General features: G+C 35.8%; 1 protein-coding gene across 3 annotated transcripts in view; it reads right to left on the bottom strand.

Annotated features, from left to right (window-relative positions):
- Positions 1–3,154: 3,154 nt before the first annotated feature.
- Positions 3,155–16,202, bottom strand: part of TRIM66 (tripartite motif containing 66) — a 59,765-nt gene continuing 46,717 nt past the window's right edge. For all 3 annotated transcript variants that reach the window (XM_087879129.1, XM_034417026.3, XM_087879137.1), the window contains 8 exons: positions 13,221–13,281; positions 12,246–12,420; positions 10,966–11,252; positions 10,140–10,275; positions 9,230–9,304; positions 7,302–7,454; positions 5,066–5,284; positions 3,155–4,783 (listed from right to left, as the gene is read on the bottom strand). In XM_087879129.1, coding sequence (XP_087735255.1) covers positions 4,724–4,783; positions 5,066–5,284; positions 7,302–7,454; positions 9,230–9,304; positions 10,140–10,275; positions 10,966–11,252; positions 12,246–12,420; positions 13,221–13,281 — 1,166 coding nt within the window. In that variant the 3' untranslated portion in view covers positions 3,155–4,723. The remainder of the gene's footprint in view (positions 4,784–5,065; positions 5,285–7,301; positions 7,455–9,229; positions 9,305–10,139; positions 10,276–10,965; positions 11,253–12,245; positions 12,421–13,220; positions 13,282–16,202) is intronic.

Raw genomic sequence — 16,202 nt, 5'->3', positions numbered from 1 at the left:
TACTATCATCTATGCCTTCAGAACTTAGTTAACAACTCAATGTAGAGGTTATTACATATATATATGTTATTATGCATGGATGGTTTTAGTGTTTTAGTGTTCATATGACCAAAAAAGTTTGTTTGTAGGTGACATAGCATCTTGCTTTCAGAAAATGATTTGTTATATACTGCAAAATCTGCTCTGAAGGCTCTGCTAGATCTATATTACATATTTTGAGAATACATTTAGGCAATTATGAAGAATTGAAGACAATCTACCCATATAACATTCACTTTCATCAAATTTTCTTCTCAAACAATTGACCAGCTCCTATTCTGGTAAGCTATATTGAAGTACAGTATATACTTGTGTATATATTTGTTTTTTAAATTTGGATGACACTTGTGTTTTTTTTGGTAAAGTGCTTAACGTTAGAAAACATTTTATCTCTTTATAGACATTTCAATTCAGCAAAGTCTCTGGTCTATTTTCTAGTCAAGATATTTTTTTATCTTGTTTATCAAGTGCAAACATCACTGTTGAGACTAATGGCTGGGTCACTAAACAAATATTTCATTTGTTTCCAGTGAACCGTGTCTGTGGCCACAGATGACCCAGCAGGTATTTCAGGGCAACCTGGAAATTTCAGTTACTACTGAATACAAGGGTTGTGTTGTATGAATAAGTTGAGTTGCCAAAAACATTTCAGTATGTCTTATGCCAGCGTGGATTTGTATTATCTTCTCATCAAAGAGCTATATACTAACTGGCTTTTGCATCTAGTAATGATGAGCATAAATAGAGTGTGGAAAAGCAAGGACATCAGCCTGACAACCAAATGCAGATTAGTCTGCACTACTACATTTCCCATAGCTATCTAGTGTTGCAAAATTTGGACCATGAAAAACTAGACAGAAAAATTGACTTGTTCAAGTTGTGTTGAAGAAATGTGTTTTTCATTTCTTGGTCAGCGAAGGGGACAAGCAAGCAAGTAACAGAGCATACAAAATCAGACATATTACTGGAAGGCAAAAATCACAAAATTCCACCTTACTTATTTTGGCCATGTCAGGTGATCAAACTAATTGGGAAAAGGCATTTATGCTCAGCAGTAAAAGGAAATGAGGGCACCAAAAACACAGTGACTGACACCAGTCATGGCATAAAACTGAAACCATACAAGATTAGAAAATGTGGAGAGAGCTAATCCATAGAATCGTCAAGAACAGATACCATCATCAATCTTCTATATACATCTATACAGTCCTAGTCATATAGATTTATACTTAGGTGCAAATCCACCACACTTAAGGAAATTTACTTCTAAGGTGAGGCAGTCTTAAGATTTCTATTCTAAACACAATTACAAAAAGTAATTTTTAGTAGTACAAAAGAAGAAAATTAGTAGATGCTTAGAGAGTAATTGCATTGACTCTGACTGCTGGATTTGAACTGCAAACCACTGGATGGAAGCAAATAAACAGGGCAGTTCCAAACTACTTCTCTCCTGTGCTGCTCCTGCCAACTTCAGAAACTCGGATCTGTGTTACAATAGGTGGACAATGAGGCCAGGCTGGTGGTCGGGCCACACTATAGGGTTAATTGGTGATCCTCCTGATCCTTGCTCTTCCCCACTAGATTGAGATGGCAAACCTCAGTGTCTGACTTCTATGTGGAATAGTCTATCAGTTCCTGCCTTTTCCTTTCAGGGATTGTTCCCTTGTCATTACTTCCTATACCTTTCCTTTCCCTTATATTTACATACATGGATGCTTTTACACACACACACACACACACACACACACACACACACACAGGAGGGGAGGGAGGGAAGGAGATGGAGAGAGAGAGAGAGAGAGATTTAGTCCTCTCATATTACACCTTTTAACATTTACACAAACTCTATTTTTAATCCTTTTGGTACCCTTGTGGTTCCAACACTACAATAATCAAAAGTAATAAGGAACAGGATGTTCTTTCGTTTCCACTTTCCTCTGTAGGTCCATGGAAACTTTATACCGATGTTGAGCTGATTGTTTAGCTTCATAAAAACAAAGTTCTACTGTTCCTATTTGTAATGTAAAGAAATAAAAGGAAGGCAACAGAAGCTTTACAATACAGATAGACTTCAACCTATGACCTACTGATTCCTCTACCGATTGAAGTTGCAGTGTTGCTGAACAAATGATAGTTACAACCAATCCTCAGAGTTCCAGCCATCCCAGCACCCCATGATCTCTTGGTTGCAATCTGGGCATTTGGCAATCTGTTTGCATTTACGACCAGTTGCCAACTGTGCTAGGCAGGACAGTTTGCTGTTTTTCTAGGCCAGAACTGCATAATGTTGTCCTCAACCCATCAGCTACCTACCACGAAGAAAACATCTGCTGATGCTTGTTACCTCCATGTCAACAGTAGTATTTTCTCACTTCTGCCAGGATAAACTGTGCTTCATTTTGTTATAGGTGATGCCTTTGCTCCAAACAGTTATTTTTTGATGAGCATGGCCCCTCCCCTTTGAATTTGGATGCAGCCCTCCATGTCAATCATCTGGGTTACCAAGCTGCCTCATTGATAAAATTGTGTTTTTCTAACGTTCACTGGTGGTGCTTTGAAACATTGAACATTGCTTTCCCTTTTTCTTTTAATATCCCTAGGTAAGTGCTGAGTCTACTTGCTGCCATCATTCCCCTGTACAAATTGTCAAATAAGAAAATTTTGGAGCTGGGTGAAATTGACAAGAGTTCACTGTTTTTTTAAAACAGGTGATTGGAAAAACTAAGAAACTGTGGGTTTCCCCTTGATGGACTATTGAATAGGAAAACAGTTCCTATACTGAGCCTAGGATTGGAGTAGATGACTTCTAAAATCCATTCCAACTCCATATAACTGTGGTTCTATGATGTTAAGATCCACCCACAGAAAGAAAAGTGACCAGTCCTTATTTTTGCAGCATGTGTGGGAGGGGCAAATAAATATGGGAATCCACCAATCGAAGGCCATAGACAATGCCATCAAGATAGAACACCTGGCCAATAAAATTACCAGTGCTTGAAATCCAGACACCAATTTTTTAAGTTAACAGCACCATGCGCAAGCAGATTAAGACTGCTGGGAAGAATTGCCCTAAGAACTTTACCTGTCAGGAAATAATGTAGCAAAACAATTTACATTTCTTTCATAGACTAGTTTATTATACAATTGAAAAAAAGACATTTTCTACAGAGTTTATGTTGAATATTATTCACATCAATAATGGAGAAAATATTCTGAACTTCCTAATAACTCTATAAACTCACTTAAAGTGCCTTCCACTGAAACATTCATGGATATAATATTGAATGAATTCATAAAGGTTGTGCTGAAAATTCCTCTTGGTGTTCAGCAGTGTTTCTCAACCTTGGCAACTTTAAAATTCCTTGCTGGCTGGGAAATTCTGGAAGTGGAAGTCCACACATCTTAAAGTTGCCAAGGTTGAGAAACACTGATTTAAAGTACCGTCTAGTTAGTATATCTGGGAAATTGTTATCCTTTGAAGCTATTAAATCACCCTTGCTTTAAGAGAGGAGAACTGGGGAAGATAAAATGTCCATCACCCATACCTCCAATCGCTCTGTATGAATTACATAATTCACTTGGGTTTGAGAATGAGGCACATGGGTGGCTTTATGAACATAGCATGATCAGAGCTCAATATATCTCAAATTAGATTCCATACTGATCAAAAGAGGGCAATAAAAATATTCTCTTCCTCTATCACTCCGATAGTTACAAAAACTCGCACTTGTTGATTGGCTCCAATAACATCCTCTCAATTTTATACCGTTTCCCAAAAAATAAAACATCCCTGATAATAAGGCCAATCGGGCTTTTGAGTGCATGCACTAAAATAAGCCTCCCCCCGAAAATAAGCCCTCCCTGAAAATATTTAAACGCAGAGCTGGAAATCAGATATGACGGCAAGAGGAGCCCCATCTTGTTCCACATGGCCCAAGATAATAAGACCTCCCCGAAAATAAGGCCAAGTGCTTATTTCGGGGTTCAAAAAAATATAAGATAGGGTCTTATTTTCGGGGGGAAACAGTAGTGAAATCAGACCAAAAAAAAGGATATTCAAACCTCCCAATTTCTCCAGGAGTAACATTCTTTCATGATGTGCTTTCCATTTTATTTCTTGTAGAGTCACATTCTAGAATTCTGTTAAGTAAAAAAACCAAGATCTCCTGTTTCATTTAGCCTCTTAGGATATAGTCAACCACCCACTGCTTAGCCAACATCACATGCCTAGAATGGCACTGCAAGGTGGAATTCAGTTTCTTCAGTGTAGGAGAGGATAGACTTAGTCAGTGATGCCTATAACAGTTAATAACTTTATTTCAAGAAAACCAAGTAGGAAATATGTCCTGCCTACAGAAAACAGCCAGGTAGCTAGCTATATTACCTAAAATTATAAATCAAAGGAATTTATAAAATCATTTTAAAAATAGCATACCATTACTAATTATTATTTCATGATTAAACGTCTGTCTAAATATAAATAATGAAACATAACAGATAACTTGGTGACTGCCCTTTAAAATATATTATGTTTAGAATGTATCCTCCCTTCACAGAAATAAAATCAATCAATCACTCTGAAATTCATGTTAAGCCTTTAAATACACATTTTCCACCTCCTCTTACAAAGTCAGTTCCTTTGTTGTTGCTGTTGTTCATAGTATACCAAGCAACGTTACAGAAGTCATACTTGAGAGAAACCTTTCGCAGGCCAAAACATGGGTCTTTTAGGTTTTTCATTTTCCTGTTTTAAAAAAAGGAAACAAACAGGTGAATTACAAATATGATATGTATAAATCTGCAATTCTAACATATCCTGATTTATTCAATGGTCTCTTCACAATAAAGCTGTGGGTGTACCTGAATAATAGACTCTACATTATGATAATATATGGAAAGCAGCACCCTCATCTAAACAGTATCTGGGAATATATTCTCAAACACATCAACTCTGTACCAACAGCTTTGAACAGAATTAGCTTTGTGGCCATTTAGCTATGAGGGGAGTTTGCTCTTGAATTCTTACAGCATGTCTTCGTCTTCTTTTAGGCTGGATACACTCTTGCCTATATGAAGGCCACTGCAATCCTTCCGGGGTTGCTTGACTATTCTCATGTTCCACATCTTCTAAATCAGAATCATCTTGTTGTACCAAGGGGAACCGTCTCTCTGGATAAATTTCCTTGAGCTTGCTTTCAAAGAATATTTCCAGGCACCTTCCAGCCTCAGCAACCTCCGAATCAGGCTGCAAAAGAAACGCCATAATTAATTAGGTCATAATGTTGTTTAGGATAATAAATCTTTATTATTTTATCTATTAAGGATATTTATTTTTCAAAACTAAATCACTTTACAGTAACATATATACTTATAACAATAGCACTTAGACTTATATACTGCTTCACAGTGCTTTACAACCTTCTCTAAGCAGTTTACAGAGTCAGCATATTTCCCCCAACAATCTGTGTCCTTATTTTACCAACCTTGGAAGGATGGAAGACTGAGTTAACCTTGAGCCAGTGAGGATCAAACTCCTGGCAGTCAGCAGAATTAGCCTGCAAATACTGCATTCTAACCACTGTGCCACTACAGCTCTTATATAAAGCCAAAATATTAGTTGCAACATAGACTAAGAAAAATGGTCAACAGCAATAGCATGTCAAAATAAACAATACTATATTAATATATCATACAAGTTGCCATGTAGTGGTATCTCAGTACTCGTCATTAATTGGATCCAGGAGGCATGATAATACCAAAACTAATGAGAACTGAATATTTTTCCCCATAAGGAATAATGTAATGAGTCACAAGGCAGCCAACGCCAACAAGTTCTAGTTTGTGCATCAAGTACCAAACAAACAATGAGTACCGGGACAATTTTTTTGTGTCAAAATGCACTGAGTACCATATTCGAGGGGATTCCAGAGGACCAAGGAACCGCTGTAATATATATTATACTATGTAATGGACCCAGAGTGGGTGGTACATAAGTTTAATAAATTATCTGTTCACAACAATGTGAAGTTAGAGCTGCCAGTTCTTTATCTGGTGTTGGCTTTGGTATTCTTTCAAAAAACCTAGAATATCATAATGTATCAGCATAGTATATGGGTGAATCCAAGCAATCTGGCCTTTTGCAACTGACAAAGGGAATTTTGTCAATGGGCACATTTTCTAAGTACCATCCAAGATTTTTTAGTATGGCACCCAGTATACTAGTTACCCACTGGAACCACCACAGCCAATTTATGCATCTTTCAATTTTGATTTTCAGCTCTCGATATCTCTGATGTTCTCCAGTTCTTTTTCTTATATTCTACCATCTCATCACATCAATTATCCACACTTTCTTTTCAACCACAGTTAAATGCAGTGGGTTATCAGCCAAGACTTTATCAGTTTATATTCAGAAATCCCACAATATTTTAATCTGCTTGTAATCCACTACTTCTTCAACTAACTATATGTTCCTACTTTTTCATACCTGGCGTATGGTAATTTGCACAGATGCTCCAATGAATCATTTTAGTGACTGCTTTATGTCATTGACTATAATCAGTATGTGATCTCGCATAAGCTGAGTATATTATTATAATGTGTACATTGAATATAATTTAAAATTATCAGCACATCAAAACGGTGATAAGAAGCATAGATTCTTGTTAATATAGGAAATGAATGGCACCTATACACTGAAACAGAACACAGATTAACCATTCTTCTAGATTTCTTATCTATCTCAGTATTTTGTAAATTAATAAAGTTTTAAAAGCTATTAATAGTCTCCAGTGCCATACAGTTGAATTACAGGTTTTTCAGATACAGTATTTTACCAATAGAATTTTTTTTAAAAACAGATGAGGACAAGCAAAGATGACAACAAATTACAATTTGCTGAAGACATGTCAACTATAAAGTCTAAAATAATATAGCAGGTACCAGTTCCCTCATTTTTTGTACCTTGATTTTTTTTCTTTCAAAGCAGATGGGCATAGAATGAAAGGATGAAGTACTCCTTTCTCCTTTACTTCCCTTAAAATTATTTTGAATTACACTTTTCAAAATTAAAATATTCAAACCAGAACTAGTACCAGTGTTTCTTCTATATGCATCTTTTCGCCTTTTACCTCTAGCCAACTCCATATTTTCTTTATCTACAATCTCATTTAAAAACTCAAATAAAAATATCCATTGCAAAAGAAAAGCCATCTCCTTTTTGTGTATAAATGTGTGCTGAATTCTGGAATACTAGAACTTACATAGTTGAACGTTGCACAGTTCCAAAACATAAGGCGCACATCAGCTACCAGCTCTTCTGAAGTGGTATAATGCAGTTGGTCTTCTTTCTGAAGTTTTTTCCGAATGGTGGACAAGTCCATGGGCTTCTTGATAATCTGATAATAATGGCGAGCCTGTACAGAATCCCATTAGAAGAATATTTGATAAATCCCATGATGATAAATCATTCACAAAACAAATATTTCCTTAATATTTGTAATTAGTAGTTCTAACAAAACCTGCGAGTTTCTCTGGTACCTATAGAAGCCCATTACTGATGCATATTTTAGAGTGAGGTCCCACTGGTTGATGTGGGGCTCAAGATGGTGTCATGTTTTGAAACTAATTTTTATTGGGAGAAAAGGGCAAAATTACTAATTACGTGACTGCAAAGTCATAATAATTCAATGAATTTTAATTCAATGTTTAGTCAAAGTCAATGGAATAAAATTCAATTTACCTTTGTCATGACCCTGCTCCCTACTTTTAAGGAGAGTGGCCACACTCAATCCATTCAAGTGCAACCATTGACCCAAAATGTCTATGGAGACTCTCAGTCATCCAGGTCATGGTTGTCCCAAAGATGCTTTTTTCAAGAGGCAACTGGTCTTCAGTTCTGACTGAAGGAGTTTCTTGGATGAAAAGTGAAATGTCTTCAAGGGGAAAAAATGACTTCAAGGCCAGTTGCCTCTTGAAAAAGACACCTTTGGAACATTGACCCAAAAGAACTAGCAAGCTTATGCTTTTGGCAATATTAACCATGTGAAGTTTTAGCCATATATGTTTTTTTAAAGCATTTTAAACATTTCCTCTGCACCTCTTTAGGAGAGATAGCAGGGATGAGAAAGAATAGCAACCTTAAAACTCTTCAGCAAAGCACCAATAGACAAATCATGCTGAACCAATCAATGGAATGAATATCTTATACCAACCAAGAGAAAAAACTTTAAAAAGCCATGACCACTTGTTTTTTCTGGGATGGCAGATTGGTTGGCATGGCTTATTGGCAAGATTAGTCTTTTCTGTGAATGATGGATTATGCACTGCTTGTAGAACAATTACAAAAAAGTGATTATTTATTATTATTTAATATAAAAATGAAGAAACCGAATTATACCCAATTCTCTAACATACCAACACTTTCTCCTTTCAAAAGAAATGCCCTTAAATAAATTATAACAAACAATAAAGCAATTATTCCTGAAGTAAGCAGAATTTATAGAAGTCATCAAATTTACTGGCCAACTACAGGTAGTCCTCGATTTACAACAGTTCACTTAGTGACCGCTTGAAGTTACAACGGCACTGAAAAAAGTGACTTATGACCATTTTTCAGACATATGACTTTTACAACCTTCTTGACTAGCAAAGTCAATGGGGAAACTAGATTCACTTAACAACCGGGTTACTAATTTAACAACTGCAGTGATTCACTTAAAAATGTGGCAAGAAAAAGCCGTAAAATGGAGCAAAGTTCACTTAACAAATGTCTCACTTAGCAGCATAAATTTTGGGCTCAATTGTGGTTGTAGGTTGAGGACTACCTGTACTGTACTCATATCAATATCAAAGAGCACATTGTACCTCCTTCCTCCGGCTTTGTACATGCAGTACTGTATATGGAAAGAAAGCTGGAACAGTGTTTGAAAGTCCATTGAATCTCCAAACTGCCTTCACATATTTTTTTCTGTTTACAAATCTACCAACTGACTCAACTACAAGATTAGATCAATTTCTAACGTAACTGGCAATTTTGTTGAAATAGTTCTGCTCATTTAATTGATAAAAGCATTTTCATTGTAGAAGGCAAAGACAAAAAAGACTGTACACACTGAAAGGGGGGGGGGAGTATTGATTGATAAGATCATACTGCCCAGAGAAGTTACGGTACTTCATTCTGTGTACTTACCAGGGGACTGACCGGTTCATGGAATGGAAGACTCAAGCTATTGCAGAACAGTGAAAGCACCAATTTTTCACACTTCTATAAAATACAAATCTACAATTAACTTATGTATATTAAATGGCTACACGAACATCTATATTCTGTATAAATATTTATACTGGCTTCACTTAACAGTTTTTACAGAGACATTTATATTTCTTAATACTCCTAGTTTCTCGTAGTATAATTCTAAAACAGGTTGATCTACGTGCAGCTCAAAACAAATTCTTGGCTGGCTTCCAGTGTTTCACTTCTATTGTTTTAACATAATATCTATAGTACAATTCAGCACAATGTAGTAATACAATTAATTTACTGTAACATACTCTGAATGGGGTAGCCCTGATCCTATTAGCCTTTTGCACGGCATGAAGACCTGGGCGCTTCTCCAGGCATTCAGGCCAGGAGGTTAAGACTAGCTCTGCAGATGTTGATTTGTTTTTTTTTGTTACTGGAGGTTATTTATTTTAATTTTGGACATTGTGGATTATACTGTATGTTGGGTTTATGTTTTAATCTTTGTACACCACCCTGAATCACTATTATGAAATGGTCAGCCATACACATCATTTAAATAAATACATTCTAAGTTAAAAATTAGTACAATGTAAAAAAACATGCTGTACATATTTTTCTTATCCCCTTTCATTTCATAAAAGAGAGGAAAGCCAAAATAATTCAAAAACTGCTTAATTCATCTAGATAAAAATTAGTCCAGGTCCTACTGTAACTCAAATCTTAGAACTCAATTCTGCCCAATTCCTAAAGAAGCTCTTTCAGTGCTGTCTTCTGGGACATGCAAACTTACAGAAAGGGAAAATACATTATCGGCAAAGAAGATAGATTTGTCATTAATACTGTTACCTAAACCTACCTTTTGGTCATATTCACCAAGGCTATAAAGTGGTCTTGCTTGCATGAGTGTATTGTAGTCAAATCGTGTGTTTTCACAATCATAGACTACCTCTGGTGTTTCCACATTGCGACAAAGTGTGCACACCCATTCACCTCTGCAGCACAAAAAAAAATAATAATATGCAGCATTGGGCTACTGTACAGTTCGATTAAAATGCCAATGGTAGACAATGACTTAACCAACATTCCATTAGACTAAAAAATTCTTAATTTTTTAAAATCTGAAATGCTAAATCAGGGAAGAATTTTCTTTTACTCATTACTCCTGGCAAAAAAATCCCATTGCAACAAATACTGCAGAAATCTATATAGATTATACATTCTTTAAGTTATTATAACAAGTGTAATAACATAAGACAGGGCAGAGACATAAACAGAATTCACAACATCAGGAGCAAAGAAAAAAGTTACGATATTCTTTCAAACATACTTCATTGTTTGTAGAAAGTTAGACTGTAATAACCTGAAAAAATACCCAAACAAGTCTTTTTGATGTTTGTCCAACTAGTTATCCTCAATGTTTGCCTTGTTTCTTCTCAAAAACAAATATTCCATTGGAAACATTTATCCTGTGTTAGATTTTTATATAATCCAAACTTAACATTGAATAAATTCTTATTTATTCAAGATTTCAAAACAAGCAAACAAAATTAGTAGGAAAGAAGCACTAAAAGTAACACATCCATTCAAGGACAGATGTTTAATATTTGGGTATATATGTTATAAAGCAGTTTACTTGCAAGGATCTAGCTTTAAAGGAGAGAACCTAATTCTGTTATACTCACACAGGAAAACTGAGTAATGCAGGAACATGGCATGAGAGATGAAACACCTTTGGGCAGTAATCACAACACAAAAGTTCTCCTCCATTCAGGCAAACAGCACAAAAGTCTTCATTCTCAATAGTGTGATCTTCCTGAGGAAGCCCAGATTTCTTCAAATTATTACTAAGCCTGTGATCTCCTGAAGGAAGTAACACCTGTTCAGTCAACTGGCTTGTGAGGATCCTGCTTTTCTCCAGGTTTTCTCCAAGTTTAGAATTTAGACTTTCAGATGAATGTCCTTGATTGACCTGGGATAAAAAGGGAAAATGTCTTCACAAAAAGTGCTTGATATACTGCAGAAGCTTACATACAATACATTTTCTGTAGAGAATGTAATATATTAGTTTCGTCTGAAGACTGCAAATTGCGGAGGTCTCCTGAGGTTTCAATTTACATAATCTCCAGTTAACACTTATCATATAATTCATTAATTTTGCCCAGAGTTTTAAATGACCTAGCCAACATAGTCACCAGCTAATTACAAAGCTAAAATGTTAGCATCTGAATGGAAGTTTACCTTATAAGTTAGATATATAAACCCTTCCTTATAGCCAAATTGGCCTTTTAATGAAAAAAGACTCCTTCCATTTAAAGAGGGAAGAGCGCTTCAATGAAGACACCCTAACACATGGGTGTCAAACTCGCCATGTCACATTGCTGTCATGTGATGTTTCACAATGTTTTTCCCCATTCACAGAGTTGGGGTGGGCGTGGCCTGAGCATGACGCATTCGGCCCTCAGGCTGCCAGTTTGACACCCGTGCCCTAACAGAAGAAAAGGCTCATGGGGGAGTGGGAGGAAGAAGAGCATTGTTTGCCAATTTGATCTTTTTCTCTGCAGCCTTCAGCACTGCTTCACATATTTATCTGCAGAAGCCTCCATCTGGGACAAGGGGACAATAATGGGTCCTGAAGGGAAATGAAATAGGAATATACCATAGGCTGAATGAAGTTTCAAAGTGCACTCTGCTCAATGAAAGTTGCAACACACTGATGATACTGTATTTTCATTAATTATGATTCTAAAGCTTTGTTTTATGGTAAGAGCACTCCTGCTGGCTTCTCCATTAACTCTGCTTGTTGGAGGCCAGCAAAGGTCTCAAATGCAATGTTTCAATGAACTCAAAGTATATCACCATGATCAAATTCACTGATAATGGTCCTCAGTGAATGCTACTAAATGCATTTTAATAAAAAGGGGGGGGGGCTGGGACCAAGTTAAGGCAGATAAATTGAATTTACCTTAATAGCCATGCTTGAAGACTGAGCACCACATTCAATAATCAACAGAAATGTCCCATCATGTGTACTTTTCTGTGGCTGCAATTTAAAAATTGGAAGCTCTCCAGATTCTGATGTGCATATCTTCAATCGTTCCAATCGCACATAAGGAATTTTTACTTCTTTGGCACAAATTCTAAAAAGTGTTAAATAGTGGATCAACTTTATCAGTGCTATGGGTCATTCCTCTAGCTAAACTTTACCACTGCAACACAATTTGGCAAATTAAGTCAAAATGTTATATTTTGTTAATATTCAGTACTAAAACATCAGTACTGATGTTTTAACAATTTTAATTTTAAAAAATTAAGATATTTTAACATTGCTTTTATTAATTAATCTTATATTTTTACACTATCATTTCTACTTTAGAATCAACAGATTCCCATACACAATAGTAAGCTGTTTGCACATTTCCACACTCAAATAATTTTTATACTGACTCCATATATTAGTAATTTTGGAATGATGTCTAGTCCTTTTAGAAAACAGGCAATATAAATATATATTAGATATTATGATTTCTTATAATGCATATAAAGGGAATATCTGATTTTAAAAGACATATACAATTGTTTCAAATTGGATAAACTAAACTGAAAAATGGATTTGTGTAATTATAACAATGTTATAATTTCTGCAAGATATATAATTCCTTTGATGTACTGAGTTATTAATGCCACTCCTATCTTATTAGGTATGGTACTAAACATAATAGCTAGATATATTAGTATTCACATCTGCAGTTTTACAGACAAATTTATAATTTTCCATTTGCTGTATAATTTGGATTTATTTATGTTTCATACATTTTTCTCCTCTAGAATTGCTTCATTTCAACAATCCATTAATTCCAATTTACATATTTTCTAAATGAAAAAAAAATCATTTCTTGAAATGAGCCTTAAAGTTGTAAGATCCATTAATTCTGATTACCTGTTGTTCTGACTACTTTTAATTTCCTTTTCAAAATGTTCTTCTTCACAGTTAGGACAATCTACAAGAAATAAAATGAGTAAAATAACACAAAGCTACCTTGATTAAAGGGGAGAGGTGGTTTTTTTTAGCATCCAAAATACAGACCTACAGTAAATTTCTCACAGAAGTACAGGTAGTTTTCAACTTCAATTCGTTTAATGATGGTTTGAAGCTACGATGAGACTGAAAAAAATGACATACAACACATCCTTGAAGTTACGACTGTCGCACCCCCCCCAGGATTACAATTTAGACACTTGGCAACTGGCTCATATTTATGACCTTGTGATCACAATTGCAATTTGTGATTTTTCCAGCCAGCTTATAACAAGCAAAGTCAGTGTGTGTCTGTGTGATTTGTTTAATAACTATGGGATTTGCTTAATGACCATGTGGTTTGCTTCATGGCTGCAATAAAAATGGTTGTAATCAAGTCTGGTCACATGATTGCATCACTTAGTAACCAAAATTCTAGTCCGGATTTTCATAAATTTAGGATTATCTGTACTGTAATTTCAATCAAAATTACTAAGATTTGCTCCAATGGAATCCACTGGAACATGAACAGGTGTATTCCACAGAATTTCTTACTGTTGTCTCAAAATATTTCTTAGTTCAAAAGACGTGGACAAGGAATTTACTGAACTGCATAGAAAAAGTTGAATGCAGACAGTGATGGGTTGCCCCCGGTTCGCAAGAACCGTAGTAAAACTGGCAGGAGGCCCCGCCCACCACCCTGGATGTTGTCATCAGCGATCTGCGTATGCGCAGAAGCTTCTGCACATGCGCAGAAGCAAGGCATGCGCACAAGCAAAGCAAGCATGTGCGCGATCCTGTTACAAACCGGTGGTAAAGATAAGTAGAACCCACCCCTGAATGCAGAGCAAAGATAGCTACATTGTGACGACGATATGCAGATAATCAGAAAGTTGTAATTCCGGGGGTTTTTTTTAAAGTATGTCGCATTTACTGGACTTAGATTGATATGCATATCCTTAATTCCTTCCTTCTGTAGTCCATTAACAGAGAAATCATATAAGAATAGAGAATTTGTGGCAGAACAACTCCTAATGCTTGTTGAATTGATGCTCCAAAAACCATAAAGCAGGAGGGTGAGTTTTTGCCTTAAACTTTATTCATTGTTTGCTTTTGACATTTACAACAGCTCCAGGGATGACATAGTTTTCTCCAATTACAGGAAGATACTGAGAAGTAATGGGCTTTGTATCCAGCAGATACAGACTCTGCTCTAATCTGTCACTCGTGTGATCTTTTTAATCCCTCACACACTATATTGGTGGAGCTCATCCCTGGAAGTCAAAGGGAATTTGAAGTTTTCTTTCCTATCAGCAAGCAAATTTCTATATTCATTCATAGGAAAACTTAGAATATCTATGATTCTTGAAACTTCTTAGGGGTTTCAGGATTGTATCCTAACACATGGGGCAGGAAGGGCTGGAAGAAAATGTTCTTGGACTCTTATTAATATAGAGATAGTTTTGTTTTTCTTTATATTTATGAATCTACTTTTGTGTTTTCCTGGGGAAGGGGGCATTGCTAATCTTAATTATAATACTGACCATCATTAAGTGTCAATATGTTGACCTCAGAGAATAAATGCTTTTTACAAAAATCTTTATTAATAAAGCAACATTACAAAAATTAGAGATACATTTAACATATAACATATCTAAAAATAGGCTGATCTATTCACAAAGTTTCCCTATTTCGGACCTGACACAAGTCTAAAATCTTATCAACTCTCAATTATGAATCTTAAATTCATAAAGTTATTATCTGAGAGCACAAGTCCTCCACTGGCAACAACGTTAGTGGCTGGAGGAAGCTAGGAGCTTGGTGGTTTTCCAACGGCCTTTGCTGTCAGCAAGGAGCACTGCTGGGGTGGGATCCAACCACGGTGAAGACCTTTACTGCATTCAAGCAGGCGGAAATCTGCTGGTAGTTCTCCTTCCGGCAGTAGTCAGCAGGAAGCCACAAAATGGGTGTTCTGGGGTGGGGGCATGGAAGAGTCAGTTTTAGGTCTACTGGATCCAAAGCCATCCTATTCCCTCAAATGAACCTAATTGGTCCTGTCAGCTATACCAACCCTGGAGTTGCCATAAATAATAGCCCCTCCCTAAATGGGAAAGGAGAATATTATAAATTCAAAGATCCACTGGAGCAAAAAAGCTAAAGAAAAAAAATTGTTCTATCTGAGACAAGCCAGCAGAGCTTGAGATATAGCAGAATTCAATAGCAGTTTCATTCTGAAAGAATTGTGATACAGAATTGCCATCAATGGTATCTTTGTATAGAAAATATAGCCTAATTTGGATGTTACTAGAACCTGAATGACAGTTGGCAGATCTGTTGAAAATGACTATTCATCTGACAAAATTACATCACTTTTACATTCTGTAAACTGGCCTTGAAGTACCAGTTAATCACAATGAATAAAATATGCAAAGGAGGATGATCAAGTGATGGTGATGGTATCTGGATGCTTCCAAAATGTCATTCTTGAATAGCCAAACTCCCTGCTACCTTTTCTATCTTAATGCATAATAAACTTTTCTCTGCTACTTCTCTTCTGAGCAGTAGTATAACATTACTGATAACATTTAAAATTGTACTGTATCATTTTTATTTATTATGTTATCTAGCTCATTCAAATTAATAGAACTCTAATATAATAGATCTCTGTTATTAAATCAAGCCTAGACAAATATTCTATTTTTATGTATCCCGTTATTAGCCAGGAAGTTGTTCCATGTTTACTAAAGGCCAGTATAGTGGACGTTAATAGAAAACATGGGACAATTACAGAAATCATAATTTAATTTATGGTTTCTCATTGCAAAGCATTTGTATTTTCAGCAGCAATCCTTTGAAATAATTATGCTATACAATATATGATTTTAAACATCCATGAAATATAAA

The sequence above is a fragment of the Pantherophis guttatus genome, chromosome 1 (genome assembly GCF_059756535.1).
Source record: "Pantherophis guttatus breed Tessera chromosome 1, ASM5975653v1, whole genome shotgun sequence".
Lineage (NCBI taxonomy): Eukaryota > Metazoa > Chordata > Lepidosauria > Squamata > Colubridae > Pantherophis > Pantherophis guttatus.
This window is presented reverse-complemented; position numbering and strand designations above follow the sequence as displayed.